At 42.1% G+C, this 25,987-nt stretch overlaps 1 protein-coding gene across 3 annotated transcripts in view; it reads right to left on the reverse strand.

Annotated features, from left to right (window-relative positions):
• The window catches only part of LRRTM4 (leucine rich repeat transmembrane neuronal 4), a 718,417-nt gene that overhangs the window by 540,043 nt on the left and 152,387 nt on the right, over window positions 1-25,987 (reverse strand). Inside the window, exon 3 of one of the 3 annotated variants that reach the window (XM_033948895.1) lies at window positions 3,603-3,823. The exons of the other annotated variants lie outside the window; for them this stretch is intronic. Coding sequence (XP_033804786.1) covers window positions 3,812-3,823 — 12 coding nt within the window. The 3' untranslated portion in view covers window positions 3,603-3,811. Of the gene's footprint in view, window positions 1-3,602; window positions 3,824-25,987 lie in introns of those variants that run through there. 3 annotated transcript variants of the gene reach the window in all.

Below are 25,987 nucleotides of genomic sequence, written 5' to 3' on the forward strand. Positions count from 1 at the left end.
TGCATTGCGTCCTTGTGTCCTTTTCCCAAAAGTTCCCTCTCAGTCCCGAGCCCTCTTTTACAAATTTCTGGATCAGTATCCTTGTTCGATACTTTGGTCCGATGTGTCGAGGTCAGGTCGACTGTCGGCTTTCCCCTTCTCCTCAGTTTAAAGCCAAGTCTATGCCGCTCTGGACGTTGCGTGCCAGCAACCTCGTCCCAGCCGTGCTCAGGTGCAGTCCGTCCCTCCTGTAGAGCTTGTTCTTCCCCCAAAAAGTTGTCCAGTTCCGTACAAAGTGGAAACCCTCCTCTTCGCACCATCTCCTCAGCCAACCGTTTACTGCTTGCAGCTTGGTCTGTCTCTTAGCATCTGCCCTTGGTACTGGCAGGATCTCTGAGAAGGCTATCCTCCTTGTCCTCAGCTTCAGTTTCCTCCCCAGGATCCTGAACTGCTCAGTTAGTGTAGTCCTGTTGTAGCTCCTCCTGCTGATGTTGTTGGTTCCAACGTGGATTATCACCGCTGTCTCCTCTGTCTCAGTTCCGTCCAGGATTCTCTCTATTCTGTCAATGACGTCCTTCATTCTCGCCCCCGGAATACATGTCACTAGTCGGTCCTCTCTCCCTCCTGCTATGTGACTGTCCACTTCTCTCAGGATTGAGTCTCCCACTACAATTGCAGACTTCCCCTTCCTTAGTTGTCTCTCTGGTCTCAGGTCCGTGTTGCGATCCGCTAGTTTTTCCTCTGGGTTCTGTTGGGTCACTATCTCCTCTGTCTGTCCAGCTCCTCCGCAAGATCCTACTCCCATGGCGTCTGGTGGATTCTGTCGTCCAATTGTTGGTTCCTTTCCGATGTGCTGTTTGTCCTGTGCCGCCACCATCCTGCAGGCCTCCTCAATGAATTTCTCGAGCTCTCTTACTTGCTCCGTGACGTGACTCTCTCCGGTGGTATCCTCCGTTGTCCAGCACGGTTCCTCTAAGGTGCACAGTCCTTCCAGCTCCTGGACCCTGGCCTGCAGTCTCCCGACCTCCTTCCTCAGGCTATCCAGTTCCTGGCATCGACCACATATGTACGCCTGCCTCCCGGAGGGGAGGTAGTCATACATATGACACTCGATGCAGTACACTGGGTAGCTCCGCTGGGTTCCTGCAGCCTTCATTTCTTTTTCCCTGCTCCTATGGTTCCTCGGTGTGTATGAGTGGTGTCCGGCGTGCAGCTAGCTGAAAGGGTAGAGAGAGAAGAGAGTAATGAGAGAGAAGAAAAGTCCCTCTTTTTTTTTTTAGAGGTTAGATTTTTGCTGCTGCTGCTGCTGTCTGGACTCCTTCTCAAGGCTCCTTCGCAAAGGCGCTCTCGCTAAGGCGAGCGCCTTTGCTGCTCACCTTCGCCGTGCGCCGAACGGCTGGGCGCCGTTGGCTCCCTTCTTCTTAACAATTATTGTAAACTTCTTGAATATATTTTTTTTACTTGAAGTGTTAGTAAAATAAGTACAGTACATTTGATCAATCAGCCTAGGGTGGCTTTTATAGGAATACTCATCAAAATTTGGTAGTGTTACCTAACTATGTAAAATAGATACTTTACCAGCTTCTCTTAACTTTTCTAGATAACTATTGTCCATCTTCCCCTTTCTTCGATCTCTTGTTTATAAAGGCTAATCTTTTAACTTACCTTTTTGAGCTACTACTTTTGAGAACCAGAGTGATCTATTTTGCTGCTTTTGTTTACTTTATCAAAAAGGTTTGTTGCCCTTAAAATAGTTCCTTTCACTGTTTTTCTATCCCATGTTCCCATCCAGCAAACAATTCCTTGACCAGAGGGCCGCCGCGTGAGCGGACTGCTGGGCACGATGGACCGCTAGTCTGACCCAGCAGTGGCAATTCTTATGTTCTTATGTACTGTATATCCCATTGATCTCATACAGTTTGTGGAGAGTACCATCACTGTATATCAGAACACTAACCAATAGCTTCAGCGACGCTTTGTGTTAGTAGCATTGGGGCTTACTAAACAGCTTATTTTGCAACACTGGGTAGGGGAGGCGCGTCCTACGTTCCAGAACTGGAGGGCCCATATGTCTCAGATGGTGACATGGGAGAGGCAGCGAATGAAGGGTGCCACTAGTTGGAAGTTGGTGGCTTATTTGGAGTGTTGGAGGTCTTTCTGAACTGGGTTTGCTTTCTCGGATGCAAAGGGGGGGCGGGGGGCGGGCCTTGGGGGGGTAGAGTGGGAGGGGATTTCTGTGTTTTGTATATAACAAAAAATTGGACTTTGCATGAGAGTTCTTTGCTTGCTTGTTTGATTATTGCCTAGTTGCATTGTTTATTTGTATTGCTGCTACTATGGTGATGTTTTCAGCTTGGCCACTGTCTGTTTCTCATGTGCTTTGTTCATTCAATAAACATATTTAAAAAAAAAAAAAAAAAAAAAAAGAACACTAAGCAATATTAATATCTTGAGAAACAAGATGCCATTACAAACCTAATCAAAGATTATTCCCAGCCTGGTTATAGATTTTTTTTTTTTAATTTAATTTTTTTGTATAAGGAGGAAAAAAGACTTCAAGTGCTCACAGAAGCTGAGCTGTGACACTGTCTTGCTCAGTCTCCTCATTCTTGGGCTATCATTAGTGGAAAATACCATCTAGAAATATACAGAATTAACTACATTTCCAGTTGTTACTGTCTCATTGCCAGAAAGGTCAACCAGCTGTGAGCACCTGTGAGAGAAGTATGCTTTCTTTATCAGGTCAGTGCAAAACTGCAGCTCTCAGAAACTAATCATTAAAGGTCAGATTTTAATAATGGTGCTGTAAGTTAGGTAGTGTTAGGTGTCCTAATACCGCCTAACTTAATTTTTTAAATTGGTTAAATCGGCATAGTAATTGACTGCACCAATTAAAAACCTATTAAAAATACTGTAAAAAACTGGAGGCGCCTAAGGGCTGTTCGAGGATTCAAGACAAAGTTAGACAAGTTCCTGCTGAGACAGAACGTACGTAGGTAAGGCCTAGTCTCAGTTAGAGCACTGGTCTTTGACCTAAGGGCCGCCACGTGAGCGGACTGCTGGGCACGATGGACCACTGGTCTGACCCAGCAGCGGCAATTCTTATGTTCTTATGTCTAAGGAAGCACCTTACAGTGCCTTAGGCCACTATGGATATGGTTAATGCCAGAAGTGGCCTTAGGTTCCATTAGGCACCTCCTTCGACACAATTCTCGTGAAAGGTAGGTGCCGGAAATGTAGGCCTGTAAAGTCTTGGGCTACATGTCTGGTGCCTGTTTCACATAGCCGTGATTCTGTAAGCAGTGCTGTTGCATGATTGACATATGAACGGCGCCATGTTTGGAAGTACAGTAGGATAACACTGCTGTTTACACAATCCAGTAAGAAGGAACCACTTATAACTTGTTTTTCAGCCTTTATGTTTGGTTCTTAATTTTGGAGGATTTTATATTTTTTGCTTGATTGTTTTTATGTAATCTCACTATGATTGCTAAAAAAAAAAAAAAAAAAAGAGATACCAACCATTATCAGATATCACTGGTCCAGATTATTTCATGCTTCAACTAATTTGAACAAGTTTTATAACAAAACTTAAAAAAATACTTTAGCTCTACCAACTTGTATTTAAATTTTCTTCATAACTTAATGTTTGTAACTGCAAGTCTGTTTCTGGACAATTTTCTTCTTTTCTTCTTGTTGCATATCAGCTTTGCTCCTGCTGACTTCCACAATCAAGATTAATTAGGTTGCTGAGTCAGTGTAGGGGCATTTTGTCATCTAGTAACACGGGAATTCCAACTTCTAGTTGAATGCAGAGGTACAGTACACCACCTTAGAAACATGTCTGGAAGAAAATTTGAAACCAAAATAATTATATAATATGTCTTGCTGTGTCTGATATGCAGGTTTTTTCACAGTTGTGTTGCAGAAGTATAATCCATGCAATCAGAAAGTTACAGCTTTTCATGCTTACAGATTTTACTACCAATTACACAGGCCAACAATTTTTTTTTTTCATGGTGCCTTGGGTATTTTGACCTGTTCCTGGGGTTCTTTGGGACACTGATTCAGAAAATTGCACTGGATAGACAGCATCAGCTCTAGTTGCCTAGATATGGTGGCTACACAAAGAATCCTTGCTTTTTATGCCTTTGGGATAGTAGAGCCAATCATGAACACTGGGCAAGAAAAGATTGGCCTCCGAGGGAATATGTGGTGGTTGGAGGACAAAATGTAATCAATGAACCTTTGGTAGCACGAGACACCACTACATATAAAGCAAGGCCTGATAAAACAATTTGTAAAGGCTTTGAATAAAGACGGTTTGTGCATTGAATACATAGCACATATGTTACCTGGACTTACTATGGAAAAACTGAAGGCAGGAATTTTTGATGGGTCACAGGTCAGACATAAATGATCCACATTTCATAGCATCAATGAATGAAATCAAATCATGTGCTTGGTCTTCATTTGTTCTTGCTGAAAAAAACTTTCTTGGCAACAAGAAGGCAGACAACTACACACAATTAATAGAGGATATTCTCTTTCATTGGCTGTAACATGAGAGTTACTTGGCTGTAACATGAGTGTTAAAGTCCATTATCTGCACAGTCACTTAGGGCTAGATTCACTAAGCAAACTAATCATGTGACACTGATCGGTTTGCGAGCCCTTTGCCATCCGATTTCCCTCCGACTCGATTCACTAACCTCATTCCCCATCCACTCTGCACCTGATCCGATTATCGCATGCAAATGAAGGTAAACGGCATGCAAAGTAGGAAGGGCCTTGATTCACTAAACAATTTAAGGCACACTGACTGGGCTGGCCGATCGAAAACCAAGCGACTGCTGAGGACCAGTCGCTCACTGAAATCCCAGCCCTGTAGCCCTGAAAAAACTGCTCTCTACCACCCTGCCTGCATTTGTGTTCAAGCAGCAAGCCTGCCTTTCCGTTCACCTCATTCTCCCAGCGTGCGGCTTCTCCCTTCCTCCTCCTGCTTTTGTCTGCAAAAGCAGTTAGGAGGAAAAAAAAAGCAGTGGTAAGGTAGTACAAGCTCCCAGCCCGGCCATCATTGGCCATTTCACCTTACTGGAACTGAGCTTTCCACTAGCAGCTTGAAAAATGTCTAAAGAAAGAAGCAGGCAGCATTGAGGTCAGCACAGGGAAGGGGAGGAGAAAAATACACTTTAAAACGCCATCTGGGCTCTCTCACACTGAGAGGAGAAACTCTGCTCAACTTGGAAAATGGCTAAGTATTTGAAATTCACAGTTAATAATACAGCCACGTTGTATCTGTTGCTTACAACAGCTGAACTGAAGAGAGACAAAAGTGCCGCCTCAACACGTCCAGTGCACCCCCGCTTTCCCACGGGTTAAAACACTGGAGGCAAGAGGAGGGAAGGCTGACATGCAGGGTGAGGGGAGAAGACTAGAAGAGGAAGATGCATGCATCGCGATCGCTCTACAGCAATCTGTGGGCGTGTTTGTGGGCGTGCTTCTGACTAGAAAATTTGAATGCAGGAACTGTTGTGGATCGGTCGCTCAGCAAGACTCGGCCCGGATAGCACTCGGATTGCCCTAAAAAATGAGGTTAGTGAATCTAGGTCTTAGATTGCTTTCCATAGAACCTTGGTGACTTAAGCGAAGAGCAAGGTGAAAGATTTCACCAAGACATAAAAACAATGGAAGCCAGATACCAAGGAAGATGGGATGTACACTTGATGATAGATTATTGGAATCTTATGCGGGATTATCCTGGCAGAGCCCACTCTCAGAAGTCTTACATAAGGAGCTTCATAAACTTGTGCTTTTGTTATGAAATAAGTAGATTTTCATGTTGTACACTTATTCTTTTAATATTTAATATGTTCCCTTCATACTTAAAATATAGTAATTTAAACACTACATTAAAATATTCTGATTTTTTAATGGGCGAGCAGAATGAAGAGTGGTATATTGTACATGTTCTATATCTCGAATACTAGAGCTGATAGGAGAAAATTGGTGCCATTTTTGGAATTAGTAGGTCAAATATACAACAGAAACAGGTCTAACATTTGAGGCACCAAAATGAGTGTTGGCCAGTGTTATTAATATGAAGATTTTAGTTTGTTATTTATGTTTGTTCTTAACTGATGTGAACCATTTAGGGCCTGTTTTACAAAGCTGCGCTAGCGGTTGCCACACGGCAACAGCCCCGAAGCCCTTTAAATCTCTATGGGCTTCGGGGCCGTTACCGCGCTGCAGCTGCTAGCGCGGCTTTGTAAAACAGGCCCTTAGTTCTTTAAATGGTGTAGAAAACTTATAAATAAATAAATATTATGCATTGTAACTCAAAGATAATACTTTGTTTTCAAAATGTCTTCCAGTACTAATGCCACTCGTAAAAATAGTGACCAAGTTAAGTAACTTGGGCACCTATGTAGTCTCTAATGTACAAGTGCTCATGTGTTTATCACCAAATTAGGCCACACAGTTTGATGATCTTGGTCACACATAAAGAATGTTTTCTGGAAACTGTTTAGCTAAAACATGAGGATGACTTCTGTTAGGCCTAGGGCCCGGGGGTAAATAAACTCAGCATACATGTCTCCTCAAGTCTGCTTATCTAACCTCCTTAACCTTAGTGTTACCTTGACAACATCAAAGGAATAGTAAAGACAGATGGTAAACCAGTCTCTGCAAACACCTCATTAATAACCTCAAAAGGACAGTAACCATCAAAGGGACTGGCCAGGGGGGGTAACTGACATTCTGACCTCCTTGACCTGAATGTTGCCCACATCACTTCAAAGAAAGAGTGAAACCAGATGAGAAGCCGGTTTTCTGCAACACCTCCTTCTGACATCCTGACCTGGGTGTTGTCAAAACAGAGAACAAAAGAGCAAGACCAGCTGTTTATGCTTTACTAAGAACCCAGCAGCTTTTCTAGCTTTTCACCCAATATAAAACACGGGACTTGCCTCTAACCTGAGAATCCATGACGTCTGGAGGGAGAAGCCACGATGTCTAAAGGGACAGTCCTTTGGCCCACCCATCTATCAATTGCAAGGATTCCAAATTGTGAAGATGGTCGTTGTATGGGGCAAGGTGATGCTATTTTATATTTAATTCTAATATATGTATAATAAAGTGTTATTGATTATGCTTTATATTGTCTGTGTGCTTTTCTGAGTGTCACTGATCATCCCATTTGACAGAAATAAGTGGCAGAACAACTTCTAAGTCATTCAAAGAAAAAAAACAACAAAACTATCATGGCATCCATTATCATTTATTAACAACAAATTTTTACATGACATGGGTTGTAGCGAATGAGCCCTATCTTGTAAAATGTGCTAATAAGGTGCAGTAAGCTGATATTGTGGTTAAGTAAATTAAATCCGCGTGTTAGCAATAAATCAAACCTTCAATCACTATAAACTTTTAATGTTGGTTCCTATGAAATTTCATTTAGAGAATTGGAAAATATACACTGAATTGCTCAAGATGGGCTGGTTACTCAACAAGTACCTCCCAGCTACCAACAATTCTCTATTCCATGTTCTAGTGAGCAAAAGGGCTTTTGGGCATATGTGAGACCATGTAACTGTGCGGTTTCATTTTCTAATGGTTAGACCATCACGATAATGAAAATGTATGGATTGTGAAATCATAAGTTGCTAGTCTACTTGAAGGAACAGGCTGCTCTTTTTATTTTTTTATTTTTTTTCAAGCAATCTATTTGAGAATGTTAACAGATTCTAAAGAATGTCTAACATGAGCAATGTCTACAAAAATCAATGATGCCACCTAATCTGTCATTGATTAAGTGCCTCTTGGATCTGAGGGTTCTCTAACCTTTTGATTTATTCTGGGTGATAATTTTACACAGAAGCCAAAGTATTGATCTATCTCCTTTCCCTTCCTTCTTTATCACTTAAAAATGTATATTTTCAGAGATTTTTGCTTACCGTTGACTTAACATGCAGGGCGAGGAGTTAGAAATGCTTTTGTTCTTAGTTCAGCAGTTTTCTTATCAAAGCACTTCATTACAAAATTGGCAAATGTTAAGATTCTCAGAAAAATGACAGATATTGCTCCAGTCCCCCTCCCTTTTTTTTTTTTTACAAAATTGTATTGTGGTTTGTAGCGCCAGCCATGGCGATAACAACTCCAATGCTCTTATGAGCACCGGAGTTGTTACCGCCGTGACTGGTGCTAAAAAATGCATTACAGTTTTGTAAAAAAAAGGGGGTAGGGACTCAATTCTGTATATGGTACCAAATAATTGGTGTCGATAAAATTAGCTCTAAGCGCTATTCTATAAATATCACTTAAAGCTCCTTTTACTAAGGTGCACTAGCGGTTTTAGTGCACGCTTAGCACATGCTACAATGCCGCGCGTGCTAAACGCTAATGCCTCCATAAAGCTTGCGTTAGTATTTCTCATTTAGCGTGTGGTTTGCGCACGCTAATCTTGAGTGCGCGCTAAAAACGCTAGCGTACCATAGTATATGGAGCCCTTACATTTGGACACTGTTTATTGAATGTTTGATGCTGAGATTCAATCCCAATTTGGAGTGTAAGGATTTACATCAGTTGGATGACCAGAAGGTTAGATGGAGAGAGGTCACTAGATGTGGTGTATACTGTACATATTTTGAAATTCAGAACCTTACTCAAGTCCTACCTTTTTGAGAGAGTTTTTCCCTTTCAATTGGATAATTCTGGAGGTTTGAACGTTTATTAGTAATCTTTTTTGCAGCACTAGCAGAGTACAGAAGATTTTTTTTTCTCTTTGTCTATTCAATTCTTTTCCATGTTGCTATTCACTTCTTATGTTATAGTTCCTTTCTACTGTTATAATTTTATATTTAATTTTATTACATTTTTAACATGTGAACTGCTCTGTCATTGTATAAGGAAGTGTGGTTTATAAACCATAAACCATATTTATATTTTAGCAAAGCCTTTGGCACTGATACACATGGGTCTAATAAATAAACTGAGTGCCCTCAATATGGGCTCAGAAGTGACAACCTGGGTCAGGAACTGGTTGAATGAAAGGTGACAGAGGACAGTGATAAATGGAGCCCACTTTAGGGAAAGGGATGTTACCAGTGGTACGCAGCAAGGTTTGGTTCTTAGGCCTGTTCTTTGTAACATATCTTGTAAGTGATATTGTTGAAGGGCTGTCAGGTAAGATTTGCATCTTTGTGGGTGGTACCAAAATCTGCAATAGAGTAGATACCCCTGATGGTGTGGATAATATGGGGAAGGACCTATCAAAGTTTGAAAAATATCTGGAATTTGATAGCTAACCAGTTGTGCCACTGAAAATGACCAGTTAGCCCCAAACAAGTATTGTAACTGGTCACGATCCATTTCTGGGATGTTACATCACTTTGAATATTGGCCTGTTAATTTCTAGGTAGTTTAAGTTTCAAGTTTATTAGGATTTTATATACCGCCTATCAAGGTTATCTAAGCGGTTTTTACAATCAGGTACTCAAGCATTTTCCCTCTCTGTCCCGGTGGGCTCACAATCTATCTAACGTACCTGGGTCTATGGAGGATTAAATGACTTGCCCAGGGTCACAAGGAGCAGCGCGGGGTTTGAACCCACAACCCCAGGGTGCTGAGGCTGTAGATCCAACCACTGCGCCACACACTCCTCCTCCTTATGTGACTAAGCAGGAAATTTATTGAACATATAATAGTAATATCATCACAGGAATGAAATGTAACTTGGAATAAAGAAGAGGGATGTGATAAACATGTTTATTTTATCTGACAATTGATGTATCAAAATGTTTTATCAGTGCTACTGATTTGAGAGAATACTGTGAATCATTTGTGCCTAAGGAAGCAAGGAAAAAAACACATCTGTAGGAGTTGCTTTTTGTGCCTGTAGCATCACAAGGAACTAAATACTATTCAGAAGGCTGAGCAGCTTATTTGGAAATCAAATTGCCTTTATCATAGACTCCAAGTACCCTATGGGACTCAATTTCAAAAAAGGAAACCGTCAAAAAGTGGCAGAAAGAGGCAGAAAGGCATTTCCAAATCGCTACTCGAAAGGGTACTACTCGAAGGGGTCCAGAGAAGAGCGACTAAAATGGTTAAGGGGTTGGAAGAGTTGCCATACAGTGAGAGATTAGGGAAGCTGAACCTATTCTCCCTTGAAAAGAGGAGACTGAGAGGAGACATGATCAAAACATTCAAGACAATGAAGGGAATAAACTTAGTAGATAAAGACAGGTTGTTCACCCTCTCCAAGGTAGAGAGAACGAGAGGGCACTCTCTGAAGTTAAAAGGGGATAGATTCTGTAAAACATAAGGAAGTTCTTCTTCACCCAGAGAGTGGTAGAGAACTGGAATGCTCTTCCGGAGGCTGTTATAAGGGAAAACACCCTCCAGGGATTCAAGATTAGGTTGGACAAGTTCCTGCTGAACCAGAATGAATGCAGGTGGGGCTGGTCTTGGTTAGGGCACAGGTCTTTGACCTAGGGGCCACCGCATGAGCGGACTGCTGGGCACGATGGACCACTGGTCTGACCCAGCAGTGGCAATTCTTATGTTCTTATGCTAGTTTCAAAAACTCTTTTGTAGGTGGATTTCAACGCTGTTGATTGGCAGTTTTTTCTAAAGGGGATATTTTAGAGGCATGGTATGATGGGATTAAGGTGGGCTTCTGACTTGGACATTTTTCTAGTATACAACCTAAATAAATTAACCTGAGTGGTTTAAATAACCAAAATTGCAAAATATATTACCCACCACTCATTCAGAGAACTGGAGTGATCAGTACAGTGTTGTTACTCCTTGCTCCAATCATCGGCCAAAGGACCTGATGTTACTCATTTTTTCTTTATATAAGTTGTTAGCTTAAGATAAGTAGCTTTTTTGTCAATTCTTTTCAACATGTTGGATAAGTGCATGCTAACAAATTGATGAAACTATGAATACGGTGGACCCTGGTGAAGATATTTAGTGGAGAAAATATTGTTGAAAAAATATAAAAAAAAATTTTATTTGAGAAGTTAAAAACCTAACAACTTATATAAAGAAAAAATGAAAAAATGAGTAACAACATCAGGTCCTTTGGCCGATGATTGGAGCAAGGAGCAACAACACTGCGCTGATCACTCCAGTTTGTGATATTACAACTGTGTGTAGGCTCCAACTCCGAGGCCTTTAAAAGAATACCTGTAAAACTAGCTGAAAGGTGCTAGATGTACTTCTCTGAATGAGTGGTGGGTAATATATTTTATAATTTTGCACATTTTTCTGCCATAATCAAACATTTAAGAATACATCCAGGGCACAATATGGACGTTTGGGACTAGACCTGTTTTAATAATGAATAAGTGCCAAAAAAGTGACCAAACTAACCAGATGACCACTGGAGGGATGTAAGAATGACTCCCTGACACCCCCCCCCCCACATGATCACTGGCCCCCTCCCACCCACCCCCAAAGATGTGAATGAAACAGTACATACCTACCTGTATGATAGCTTCAGTTATGTTATGGTCAGACCTGGTAGAGCAGCAAGCAGGTTCCTGGAGTAGCCTAGTGCACGCGCGTATGTGTGCAGTAGACTATAGAGATGGGGACCAAGGCCTATATTCCTCTCTAATTACTACACTTATGGCAGAATATATGAGCCTTCCAAAACCCACTTTTGCGAGGCCGCTTTTAACTCCCAACTCTTGTCTGTTATATCATTCCATCTGTGAGAAATTCCCTAACCCCCTATTTATCCCATTGCCTGTTTTTAATATATTGTAAGCTCTATGGAACAGGGATTGTCTCTTAGTGCTGGAGTTAGAATAAAAACTTGTACCAGGAAAAAAAAACAAAGAAACTTGTACTATAACTATGGCAAACTGTAACCTGTTAACTGTATATTTATTTATTTAATTAATTTTCTATCCCAGTCTCCCTAGAGAGCTCAGAATGGGTTACAGGTTAAACATACACGATATACAGTTTACAGGTTACAATTTGTCATAGCTATAGAGCAAGGTTTTTCAATACAAGTTTTTATCCTAACACAATACATACCGATGATCTAGTACCAATATACATTTCTTTGTAATTCATTGGTCGTGGGAGTTAAGTGAAGAGGTATGTTTTGATTTGCTTTTCTAAGGTTGCGGAGTCCTTTGAGGGATCTTATCTGTGGTGACAGTCGAATCCAGTGGCTCGGTATAAAGTGGGTATAGGAACGTCGTTTGGTGGTTTGCAGTTGAAGAACATGACCAGGGGGCATTTTGAGGTATATTTTGTCCTAGGAGTGGAGAGACCTGTTTGGCGCATATGGAGGAAGCTTGGTCATCACCTAGCCCAGTGCCATGTTGGGCAAGGATTTGAACACTAGCCCTAAAGGCCCTTGAAGATACAATATTTGGCTATGGGCAGCCAGTGAGCTGATGATAGAGTCTGGGAAACAGGGTCATAGGCACAGAGGTTTTTTTAGAAGTCTGGTTGCCGCGTTTTGTAGATCCTGGAGCCATTTTATGTACTTTGCCATGAGACCATTGAATAGTGCCTTGGAGAGGACTAAGGTCATAGAGTAGTTGGATGAAGTCAAGCTCAGAAAAAGTAGTTCCATATTTTTCGGAGTGAAGATATGACCTGAGAGATATGGTTGGAAATCGATAGACTGGAGTCAATGAGCCATTCTGAGCTCTTTGGGGAGGACGTGATAGAAAATGAATTAAATAAATAATAGTAGCAGCAAATCCTACTGTATCTACATGTAGGTGATACTTGCAGGCATTTGGGCTATTGGGGCAATGTACAGTTGGGTCCAATATGGTTTGGAGGGCTCATCATGCACTCTAAGAGAATTATGAAGAGATGTGTACCTGGGCCTTTTTATGTGAAGTTCACTGCAATATCTCTTAAGGTGCCCTACTGCTCTGCTGGGATATCTGTGTGGCCTGTCTACTAAAAATGCTAACCCCTCCTACATCCCATAAGAACATAAGAGTTGCCATACCGGGACAGACCAAAGGTCCATCAAGCCTAGTCTCTTGTTTTCAACAGTGGCCAACCCATGTCAGAAGTACCTGGTAAGATCCCATGGAGAAAAATAGATTTTATGCTGCTTATGCTAGGAATACGCAGTGGATTTCCCCAAGCCATCTTAATAATGGCTTATGGACTTCTCTTTTAGGAAATTATCAAAAAATTTTAAAACCCTGCCAAGCTAACTGCTTTCACTACCTTTTATTTTTCTCTTGGACTTTTTTTTTTTTTTAAATGGTTCAAAATGATGCAGAGGACAATCACTCAGAAAAATGGCCATTTTTTGACACAAACATATATTTGGCTGTTTTGAAAATGGTCATGTTCATTACTGGATTTTTGTGCATCGTCCACAAAATGTCCAAATTCAGATTTGGACGTCACATCAAAAATGCCCCTCCATGTGTGTGAACATTTCCCTGGAAGAAGTGGATTTGCAACAGAATTTAGGGCTGTAGTTATCAATGTGAGCTACCATCAGAATATGTTATTTTTTGGCGGTTTTTTTTTTAAGGATTTCCTTTTATTTATTTATTCTGTTTATATTTCTCCTACAGACCTAAGCTGATTCCAATTTTATAACAAAGAGACAATTGTGGCAAGTATAAGGACAATGAAGGGTTTAGGGTTTCAAAAACACACACTTGTTCAAAAGGTTTTGACAGTAAACAATTAATGTTGATTTAAATTGGATTCACTGTAAGTGGTTGAGTTTGGACAAATATTTTCTTTATTGTGCTATGAGATCTCAGGATAATTGCCATGTGAGGACACCTTCCTACTATGTTAGCAAAGGTCCCATTTTATGAAATGAGCCCCAGTTACTAATAACTAGGGTTAACAGGAAAATGACACATTAACCCTAGTCCATGTTGATCATTTCCCTCCTTAGATCTGTATCAGTGGAAGGCTGTGTTTGGAAACCGTAGATGTACTGTGCCTACATTGTGTTTCTTTGCTGTAAGTCATGGAAAATCTGAAGGTTTTTCATTTTTGAGGACATATGACTTCTGCCACTGCAAAGGTTTCATTCCTTGGTCCTCTGACTGATGATACTGCCATGCAGTTGACCCCTTGGTTCTTTCTGTACAGATAACAAGGCACAACAGGGCTTCTGGTGCTGTCTACTCTTTTCTCTTTGTTCAATTATGCAGGCGATAATAACTGCTATTTTGCTCTCAGCCCGAGAAGATGTATCAGCTTTGCACTGTACGTACTGATATTTTTGTCTGTTCCTGTGTGATTACTGTAGCAGGCAACTAGAATGGAACAAACTATGTGTTTTAGATAATTAACCAGCTCAGTTTGTTAAGACAATTTAAAAATAGCATCTTTGCCACTGATGCAAATACATTTTACACTAGAAGTGGGTCAGTCCCCACCTTAGTTTTTCCTAATTGCAGCACGCAATCTAAAAATTACAAGGTGAGATCACAGCAAAGAAAACAAATCCCTGATCACTAGCAAAGAGACACATGGATCACACTCTATGGATCAAAAACTCTGGTTTGTATTTCCTAAGTGCCAGATATTCAAAGGTGTGATATAGCATCCAGTAAACATATAAATGTTGCTACCCATGGAAATCCGGCCCTCAAATGGATATTGTTTAGCCAAAAATCAATCTGATTGGCCATATGCTATTCAAATAATAAGGGGGCAAAGGAAGGGTGGAGCAAAGTCAAATGAAAAACTATTCAGATAATGGTGTTGTTCAGCTACTATCCCTCAAATTCTAAATATGTCACATCGATTTGAGCATGCTTCTGAGATACACACACAACTTAATTGGTTTTGGGGGATATTCAGTGATATTAACCAGTTACATGTTGCCGATTATCTTGTCCTGGGTTGTTCAGCAGAGTTTAACTGGGCAGAAGTTTCCCTTGCCCAGCTAAAACCTTTTGAATATCAGGTGGACTTTATGTAACATATTCCTGCCTTAGACTTGCAGCAAACACACACTTCACAGACACCTGTGATCTTACGGAGCACTCACAAGAATTGCCGTACTGGGACAGACCAAAGGTCCATCAAGCCCAGTATCCTGTTTCCAACAGTGGCCAACCCAGGCCACAAGTACCTGGCAAGATCCCAAGAAGTAAAACAGATTTGATGCTGCTTATCCTAGGAATAAGCAGTGGATTTCCCCAAGCCTTTTTAATAATGACTTACGGACTTTTGTTTTAGGAAATTATCCAAACCTTTTTTAAACCCTGTTAAGCTAACTGATTTCACCACATTCTCCGATGAGTTCCAGAGTTTAATTACATGTTGAGTGAAGATATATTTTCTCCGGTTTGTTTAGTAGCTTCATCACATGCCCCTTACTCCTAATATTTTTGGAAAGGTAAACAAGCGATTCACATCTACTCATTGTACTCCACTCAGTATTTTATAGACCTCTATCATATCTCCCCTGAAACCTCTCTTCTCCAGGATGAAGAGTCCTAGCTGCTTTAGCCTGTTCTCGTAGGAAGTCATCCTGGCCCTTTAATAATTTTCATCACCTTTCTCTATGCCTTTTCTGATTCCACTATATCTTATTTCAGATGCACTGACCAGAAATGCACAGTATTTGAGGTGTGATTGCACCATAAAGTGATACAAAGACATCATTTTCATCTTTCTTTCGCATTCCTTATTGTATTCCTTATTTGTTTTCCATTCCTTTCCTGATTATTCCTAAAATTCTATTTGCGTTCTTAACAACTGCTACACACTGAACTGATAGTTTAAACATATCCTCAACGATGATACCCAGGTCCTTTTCCTGGGCTATAGTCTGGGCTCCTCTTCCCCACATGCCTCACTTTGCACTTGCTCACATTAAACTTCATTTGCCATTTTGATGCCCAGTTTCCCAGTCTCACAAGGTCATCTGTAGTAATTTTTCACAGCAGGCGGATGCTATGAGGCTCATTATCAAAACTTTGTAATGTCCAAAAACCAGTCTAAGTCGACACTTAGGACTCCTTTTACTAAGCTGCGCTAGCGTTTTTAGCGTGCGCTGAAGATTAGCGCATGCTAACCCCCATGCTAACACCAGCTCTATGGAGGCATTAGCGTGTGCGTTAAAACCGCTAGCGCAGCTTAGTAAAAGGAGCCCTTAGACATCCTAATAACAAAGATGTCCAAATGCCGATAATTAAAACCAATTTTCTGGATGTGCAGCAGCACTTCTAAATTGCTGTGCATCCAGAGATCAAAGGGGCATATTGGGAGGTATGTTATGGGCAGGAATCAAGCAGGCTTAAACTTGGACATCCTGCAGCGATAATCAAAGCTTTCCCAGGATGTCCTAGAGGGAACTTACATGCCGGCAGTTAGACCTGTTTTATTTGCTTTAAGTGCCCCAAAGCTGCTCAAACTGACCTGAAAGCCACTGAAGGAATTAAGACATAATTCCCCCCTTACTCCCCTAGTGGTCACTAACCCCCTCCCACTACCCAGATAATTAGGGGAATTAAAAAGCACTTTGAGGGCTTGCCATCAGCTAATCATGGCAGAGGAATCTCCATCAGCTGAGTTGGTTTCAGGGATTCCTGCTGATTCAGCTGATGGATTCCCCCTGTCAGGAACAGTTGAGTTGTGCAGCCATACACCCCCCCCCCCCCCCGACATCCCCCTGATTTCCATAGACCTCCCTGATATCTCCAGACCTCCCCAACATTCCCCAATCATCACCTGATACCCCCAACATCAGGTCACATCCCCCCACATCACCCAATATCTGACACTCAACACCACCCTGATTAGCTCAAAATGGAGATTTTGAGCCAATCAGGGCCTTAGGCCTCTCCCATTGCATCCCAAGATGCATTGAGAGGGGAAAGGCCCATCATTAGCAGAATGCAGCCCTTTAGGCAGCAGGGAGTGGCCTTCCATCCTGATGATTTTGCATTGAAAGGTACAGAGGTGTCGGGTGATGTGTTTGAGGGGGCTCATAATCGAAAGAGAAAAATGTCCAAACACTTAGACGAACATTGTCAAAATACGTTCAAGTGCCGATAATAAAAATGGGTTTTGGATATATTTCTAAACGACCTAGGCCTTCATAGTGCCGCTGAACAACCATCACTAAATGGGGCATTTCAGGAGGAGTGTCAAGGGCGGGGGTTGGGTGGGATGTAGGCCAGCTTAGACTTAGTCCTACTGTATGTATAACCAAACGTTATACAGCCCAAGATTGACGGAACTTGGACATTGTGACTTAGACCACCAGATAAGCACTGCAAACACATAATACAGACCCCCACACACTACCCCAGTGAACACCGACCCCCCAACCCCATAAAAATTGTAATCACACCTTTAAAATTCAGCCACCAGACCATCATCACCTGGCAGCCTGGCATGGGAAAGCCAAGTCGTCCTGCACAGAGGAGTCTTAAGCCATCTTGTGGGTGGGTTAGGGACCCATGGAGTGGAGAACCCATGCCCATAAGCCCCTGTAATCCCTGTATTGATACTAAAACATGTGCACTCCCCTATACATCCCCCAAACCCTTTTGTACTGGCATATAAGTGGTTCCTGCAGCCATAAGGGCTATTAGGGTGGTAGATAGGTGGATCTAGGGGATTCTGGAGGTTTTTTTGGGGGGGCTCACCATGACCTATAAGGGAGCTGTAGTGAGATGAAGACATGGCACCCTTTTTGTGAAGTTCACATCAGTGCCCTGTAAGGTACCCCACTATTTAGGTGCCATGTCTGGATGTTCAGTCTATCACTTTGGAGACACCTCCCACGTCCAACAGGGCTTGTTTTAGGCGTTTTTGACCTGAACGAAAAGTTGAACGAAAATGTGGTAAAAAGATGGACGATTTAGTGGCCTGGACGATCAGATCAGCAGGACGTATAGTTAGACGATTTTCGAAACGAAAAAAAAATTGGACGTATTTTTCGAAAATGTGTCCTAAGCCCTTTTTTACTTTGGACGACTTGCGACTTGGATGAAAACGGACTTAGACATTCCTTTCGATTATGCCTCTCTATATGTTTCACATTCACACATTTTAAGACATCGTCATTGATGTGTGCTATATTTTTGATGACCTTCAAAATTTCTGGGGAGTGGAGATATGTTTATTTTACAATAGGCTTAAATGTTCAGTTTTGTTTTGTAAAATATGTCACAGGCATATTAATGGCTTGGCTTAATGGCTTGGCAAAAACATCCATGTTCTGACTTCCATGTCTTTTCTAAAATGGCATTGTAAATGTAAAAAGGATTGTACCTATACCGTGTTGTATTGCTATTGCACCAATTGTATTATGTTTTAAGTTCCTTCATAATTCAGTCCATTTTTTATTTGATGGACAAGAAGTGTGGTACATTCTATACCTGGACCCTAGAAGTTAACCCTAGAAATGAGTGTGGCCTGGTCAGTAAGAAATCTAAAGCAGAGTTCATACCTAAGATTTGACTGGATCATCCATGATGCCATGCACATTTGCAGTAACCAATTAGATGCTACACTGAGACTATTGACACTTTATATATTAACAGTTATTAAAAATGTTAGTTTATAAAGAACCACTGCCAGCCAGGTTTTGAGAATATCCCTAATGAATATATACTCTATGAAATAAATCTACATGCACTGTCTTAATTGTATATAGATCTAACTCATTTGTATTGATTGTGGATATCCTGAAAATCCAACTGGCTGTGGGATCTCAAGACAAGTTTGGGATACTTCTACAAGGTGACACCAGCTTCTGCATCAGATACCACTTTGGGTGAATCTCTTCATGGTTGACAAATCAAAAAGAAAATTAAATATGTTACTTGAAAATAACATAGTTTCTCCTCAGGAAGTTTTAGATGTTGCTATGTAATGATGCAGTCTCCCAAGTCTGTTCCAAAGTTGGTTTCGCTCAGGAATGCAGGAAGTTAACAAGAAGGCACCTTGTAGGCAGCTTACAATAATGATTTAATAGTAACATTTTTTATTTGGACAGTATAATAATAATAATTTTATTCTTATATATTGCCAAAGCCATGGTAGTTCGAGGCGGTTTACAACAAGAAGAGCTGGACAATCAGCGAAAAGAAATTACAAAGACGTCGTCGAGTACAAATGGAGAAGAGCTTTACTTCTAATTTTGTAGGTTTGTGAAATATCGTGTAATATACAACATATGCAGTTCTCTTACAAAAGTTTCCTCTGACTACATACTGTACAAGTGCACTTGCATGTGTATAATATATAGTTACACTTCACAGAGAAATCAAAATGATTCTTCCTTAATCTGATACTACAAAGACTGGACCTGCCTCCAATGCACTAGAGCAGGGGTAGGGAATTCCAGTCTTCGAGAGCCGTATTCCAGTCAGGTTTTCAGGATTTCCCCAATGAATATGCATTGAAAGCAGTGCATGCAAATAGATCTCATGCATATTCATTGGGAAAATCCTGAAAACCCGACTGGAATACGGCTCTCGAGGACTGGAGTTCCCTACCCCTGCACTAGAGCCATCTGATAGTCATAAACCTGTTATTGGTCTTGTGGTCATGACCAGGTCTGATTTTCAAGATATTTAAAATATGCCATATGTATGCAGACATACTGTATCAGGGATCTGATATACCGTCCTTTCTGTAGTTACAATCAAAGTCGTTTATATAATATACACAGGTGCTTATTTTATACTTGGGGCAATGGAGGATTAATGATGGTCCCAGAGACACAAGAAGCTGCAATGGGAATTAAACCTAGTTCCCCTGGTTCTTAAGGTACTGCAGCAATCATTAAGCTACTCCTCCACTCATGATGCTTAGCAAATTTATGTGTACCTATCTGGGACTTAATACAACTATCCATGCCAATGAAATACATTTTAATAACTCTGTGAGCTTTATGCAATGAGGCCTCTGTTTTTTCCAGGTCTCCCATGATATTTTATAACTTTAGGATACTGAAATGATGAGTAATCAGTAAAGGGATGTTAGCATGCTGTACTGAGGAACTAACTTTGCTTTCAAAGTCATTATTAACAACCATTTCATACTAAATGTTCATAAGCAGGCCCTACAGACATCTAATATTCTTGAACACAGTACTGTCCTATTTATAATGTATCCTGTTGCTAAGGATGCACATTTCTCTCAGACTCATTCTTTCTGGAATGAGCAATAATCAGCACACTGCCAGTGGATGCTAAAACATTATTTTAATGGTAGTGGGTGAGACTCTGGAGTACCAAAGACTGAAGCAAAAGAGGAAAGCAAAATCACTATTCTACATATAGACTATTAAAGGCTTAGACATCTAAGAGGAGATGTGAACAATTCAATTACAGCTTTACCCCCATCAACAAAAGATCAATAATGAAAATAACAAGTGATGATTCTAGAAGCTAAGAACAAATTCAAGTGCAGAAGCAGACAGGAGTAAGACAAGTAAGCACAGAGAAGTCAATATAAATATCAAAATGGAGTGCCATGGGAAAGCAATGTAAATTGATTTATATAACATTTTAACTTCTTGGACCATGTGAAATGGAAGTGAGTGACTGCTGCATGTTTCTGCAAGGAAATTAGAAAGAATTAGATGAGCAGATGTATTAAGGGATTTTGGACATTTGGAGGCTGATTCCATAAAGGGTGCCTAACTTAACTGGCAAAATACCCTTAACAGACTCAATAATTGCTAAAAAAAAAAATTAAATAAATACATAATTGGGCAATAGGCGCCTATCCATGGCTCATAGCAGTACCTAACATCTATGTGGGCGTTTCTATGGGCAGAGCATGACATAGGCACAACTAAGCATGATTCTCCAAAAACCTAGGTGTCTGAAATGACTGAGACGATCAGGCCTTAGGCTCCTCCCCCTTGTAGCCAGGATACTGAGGAAGGAGCCTAAGGAAGCCCCTTATTGGCTCAGATGCCTAAGACCCCTCCCAAGGGGAGGGGCCAGAGGTATTTGAGCCAATTATGGCCTTAAGCTTGGACTAAGCCCCCTTAAGCATGGACTGAGCCCCCCTCCTGCTCCCAACTTAAAAGGTATGAGGGGGTATTTGAGGGGGGCCTTCGGTGGTGCTGTTTTGCCATGGGGGGAGGGGCTCAGTCAGGATAGCAGAAGGGAATGGGCATTCCTCCTGCCATTTTTGGGGCAGTGTCTCGGGGGTGGTTGGTGCAAGACAAGGGGGAATGGCACAGCTGGGGAACTTTTTCCTTTTTTTTTATGTGACAGATTGTGCATGTGAAATGCACTCAACATCCGTGCCATTAAAAATAAATCCTAACAGCAGTGACAGGAAGCTGCTTTCCCTGACACTGCTGTTAGGGCTCTGCACATGTGTCAATTACTCACTGAGTGATTGATCGGTCATGTTTGCATGCAAATGATCGGTTTGCATGCAAATTGATCGGTCACGTTTGGATGAAAATGATTTGCACTTCCGTGCACATCATTTGCATGCAATCGACCAACAACGATCGAGTCGGTATCTTTAGTGCATCTAGCCCAATATCTCTTTCTCCAATCTGAATGTGTCTGCTTGGGAGCACAGAGTATTGTTATTGGAAGAGCTATATGATCAGTTTTTGGGCAGAGGTGAGCAATTTCGGTCCTTGAGAGATTCAAAGTAGTTGGATTTTCAGGTTTCCCCAATGAATATGCAGGAGATCTATTTGCATGTACTGCCTCCATAGTGTGCAAATAATGTAGATCCCCAGCATATTCATTGGGGGACAATCCTGAACTCCTGACTGGAATGTGGCCCTCGAGGGCTGAGGTTGCCCACTCCTTGCTTAAGGGTATAGAGAACCAAAATTGAACATCCAAGACTGAGAATAAAGAGGGCCAAATTTTCAAAGCAGCAAAATGGGCAGCTAAATGTCAACATTCCAAAGAAGCTGAGATCTATTGGCATACCTTGGAAGCAGTGCATGCAGAGAGATCTCACACATATGTATTGGGAAAATCCAGAAAACCCAACTGGGTTGAGGACCTCAAGGAATGTGGCTGCCCACCCCAATTTACCCTATTGACTTGGTTTCCTTTGCAGTGGTGTTTTGTTGGATCAACAATATACCCCATGACATTTAAACACCGTAGTCAGTGTTGCTTAAAAATGATGATCATTGCATTTAAAGCTATACCCAGTGGTACCCAGATACCAGCACTGAAAGGTCATCAATAAGGTAGCTGCCAGAATCTTTCAGGTACTGTTGATATTCAGTAATGGTCCCTGAATAGATATCTGAATGAGTTAGGGCTGCTATTTTCCTGTCCTTTCTTGTCTGGATAGTTATCCAGAGCACTTGTACTGAATATTGGTGGTACCCGGGTACTTCTGGCTCCATTTTGGCTCCGCTCCTGGATTGCCTCAGTACCATCCGGGGTAGTCAAAGAAGATTTTCTACAGCATTATCCAGATAGTACTTCTGAAAATCTGGTAAGCAGCCGGCTAGGGAGGAGGTGGGACCGCTGGACTACGGAGACAGTAAGGGAGTGGGGTGAAGGAGGAGAAAGAGTTTGCGGAAAGACTTAACATGTTCTTTTCATCTGCATTTACAAACGAAGACACAACCAACATACCGGAACCTGAACAATTCTTCAATGGAAATCAAGCAGAAAAATTAACATTCATGGAAGTGAGCCTTGAAGATGTACGCAGCCTTGAAGATGTACGCAGGCAGATAGAAAAACTAAAAACTGACAAATCCCCAGATTCGGACGGAATTCATCTAAGGGTTCTGAAGGAATTAATGAAGGAGATAGCGGAACTCATGCAGCAAATTTGCAACCTATCCCTGAAAACAGGCATGATCCCGGAGGATTGGAAGATAGCCAATGTTACGCCCATCTTTAAAAAGGGATCAAGAGGTGACCCGGGAAACTACAGACCGGTAAGTCTGACCTCGGTTCCGGGGAAAATGGTGGAAGCACTGATAAAAGAAAACATCGACGAACATTTTGAAAGAAACAAACTTCTGATAACCAGCCAACATGGTTTCTGCAGGGGGAGATCGTGCCTAACTAACTTATTGCACTTCTTCAAAGGAATTAAACAAACGGATGGACCAAGGAGACCCCATAGACATCATATACCTAGATTTCAAAAAAGCCTTTGACAAGGTGCCTCATGAACGTCTACTCCGGAAACTGAAGAACCATGGGGTGTACAGAGACATACACAGATGTATCAGAAACTGGTTGGCGGGTAAGAAACAGAGGGTAGGGGTGAAGGGCCACTACTTGGACTGGAGGAGGATCATGAGTGATATTCCGCAGGGCTCGGTGCTCGGGCCGCTGCTATTTAATATATGCATAAATGATCTAGAAACAGGGACAAAGTGCGAGATAATAAAATTTGTGGACGACACCAAACTATTTAGTGAAGCTCAGACTAAGGAGGACTGCGAAGAATTTCAAAGAGACGAACAAACTAGGGGAATGGGCGATGAGATGGCAGATGAAGTTCAACGTTGAGAAATGTAAAGTATTGCATGTGGGAAGCAGAAACCTGAGGTACAACTATACGCTGGGAGGGATGTTATTGAATGAGTGTACCCAAGAAAGGGACTTGGGGGTAATGGTAGACACGACAATGAAGCCGACGGCACAGTGTGCAGCGGCCGCTAAAAGAGTGAATAGAATCCTAGGTATAATCAAGAAGGGTATTACTACCAGAACGAAAGAAGTTATCCTGCCACTGTATCGCGCAATGGAGCGTCCACATTTGGAGTACTGCGTCCAATATTGGTTGCCATACCTTAAGAAGGATATGGCGCTACTCGAGAGGGTTCAGAGGAGAGCGACACGTCTGATAAAAGGGATGGAAAACCTTTCATATGCTGAGAGATTGGAGAAACTGGGTCTCTTTTCCCTGGAGAAGAGAAGACTCGGAGGGGATATGATAGAGACCTACAAAATCATGAAGGGACAGATTCTTCAAACTTTCAAAAAATATAAGAACAAGAGGGCATTCGGAAAAGTTGAAAGGGGACAGATTCAAAACAAATGCCAGGAAGTTCTTCTTTACCCAGTAAAGTGGGAGGGGGAAGGGAAGGGGGAGGAGGCAGTACGCCCCGGGATCCATGTTGGTGGGTGCGCCAGAACCACTCTTCCTCTAAGCCCCCGTCTCTTCCCACTCCTCCCCTCGCCATGCGCATACCTCTAGTTTTTAACCGCAAGAACTTCAACGTGCTCCTCACAACTGCATCGTCTCTCCTGCTGACATTAATTCCGGGTGCTACACACAGGAAGTGACATCAGAAGGAGAGCTGACGGGGGTCATGATAAGCACGCTGAAGTTCTTGTTGCTCGCAGCAAACAAAAGGCACTGGGGAAGGGAAGGTGGTGCGGGCGCAGCAGGGGGGATTGGAGAAGGAGCAGGGGTGGGGTTGAGATGACGGTGGGGGAGGGACACCACTGGCTGTTGTATATCAAGACTATAGTATTCTATATCTTTTAGTAAGTGATTCTTAACTCAGTCCTCAAGGCGCATTCAGCTGCTCTGGCTTTCAGGATATCCAAAATGAATTTGAATAAGGCTGGCATAAAGAGGTTGCAAAGAGAGCATTTGCTCTGGTATACCATTCGGCAGTGACTACTAAGCATGTCTGAAGCTGTAGAAGACACGGACTGCTAGTAAGCTTTAGGGTTCCCCTCCTTTATTTCTGCCCTGAACTCATATGTCCAATGCTGATTCTGATTTGTATATCAAGGAAGCAGTGCAAGTGAATCTTTCTCATGTGTATTGACTGGAGAGATTCTGAAAACACAACTGGCTGGATCCATCCCGTGGAATGGATTAAGAACTACTGCTCTAAGTGGTATGCTATTATACTTAAAAATTTGCTCTTCACTTTGCATATTCCTGTATCATTCTGTACAGCAACAGCACGAGACAGTCATCAACACCTACATTACACCTAATCATTTGACTTCCTGCAACATATGGAGGAAATCTAAATGTGGTTAGGAAGTTTAGACAAAAATAGCTGCAATACAATCTGATTTAAGTTGCACAACAGAGAGAGAGAATGCAAGATAATTAGCCAATTGTGTCTCTGAGGCTAGTTTCAAGACATTAGAGATATACTATAGACACCAGCCCTCTGGAAAGATTGCATTATCTCATCCAGTCTTTCATTCTAGTCCTTCATTTTCCATTCACTTCAAATAACTGACATTAGTTTACCTAGGGCTAGATTAGTTTACCTAGGGCTAGATTCACAAAGCAAACCGATCGGTTTGCGACCCCTTAGCGACCCCGGCCCGATTTACTTACCTCTCTGCCGACCATCCTCTGATCTGCACATGCAAATGAGGGCAACGGCATGCAAAGTAGGCAGGGACGCAATTCACTAAACAAAGCCCTGCAACACCGACTGGGCTGGCCAATCAAAAAAAAGCAACTGCTGAGGACCATTTGCTGAAGCCTTTTCCAACTGCCTTCTGCTCTCAGCCCTGTCAGCCCTGATCTCCTGGAGACATGCCGTTCAGAAAACAATAATCCCCTTCATTTCTATAGAAGACCTGATCTGCTGAAGAGACCCAAGTGCCCGGCTGTGTAGCATGAGCGCTGCAACCTCAGACACGGAAGACTCTTCTGTCCCTGGAAGTGGCAGGTGTAGTAGTGCCCGGGAGCGGCATCGGAGCTCGGGGCCCTCTCTGAAGCCTGTGCTTCTTCAAACACACTTTTTGGACCGATCAGCCTCCTAGAAGCCAAGATCTGCAATGGAGAGATTCTCTTTCCTGGCAGCCTGCTCCCTGCAGATAACTGTGGCTTTTCTTTCCACCCACCAGTGTTACCGGCGTCAATTCCAGGGGCTGCTGCTTCCCCAGCCTCCTGCAGCCCCGACTCTCCTGCCTGCCCCTATCGCCTGCCTGCCCCGACTCTCCCACTATTCCCTGTGGCATAAGCCCGTGGTTTTAACCTGCAGGCTTAAGCGGGTTAAAACCACGGGCTCTAAAAAAAAGAAAAAAAGTAAAAAAAAAGAAAAAATTATGTGCTGAGC

Source organism: Geotrypetes seraphini, chromosome 6, assembly GCF_902459505.1.
Source record: "Geotrypetes seraphini chromosome 6, aGeoSer1.1, whole genome shotgun sequence".
Lineage (NCBI taxonomy): Eukaryota > Metazoa > Chordata > Amphibia > Gymnophiona > Dermophiidae > Geotrypetes > Geotrypetes seraphini.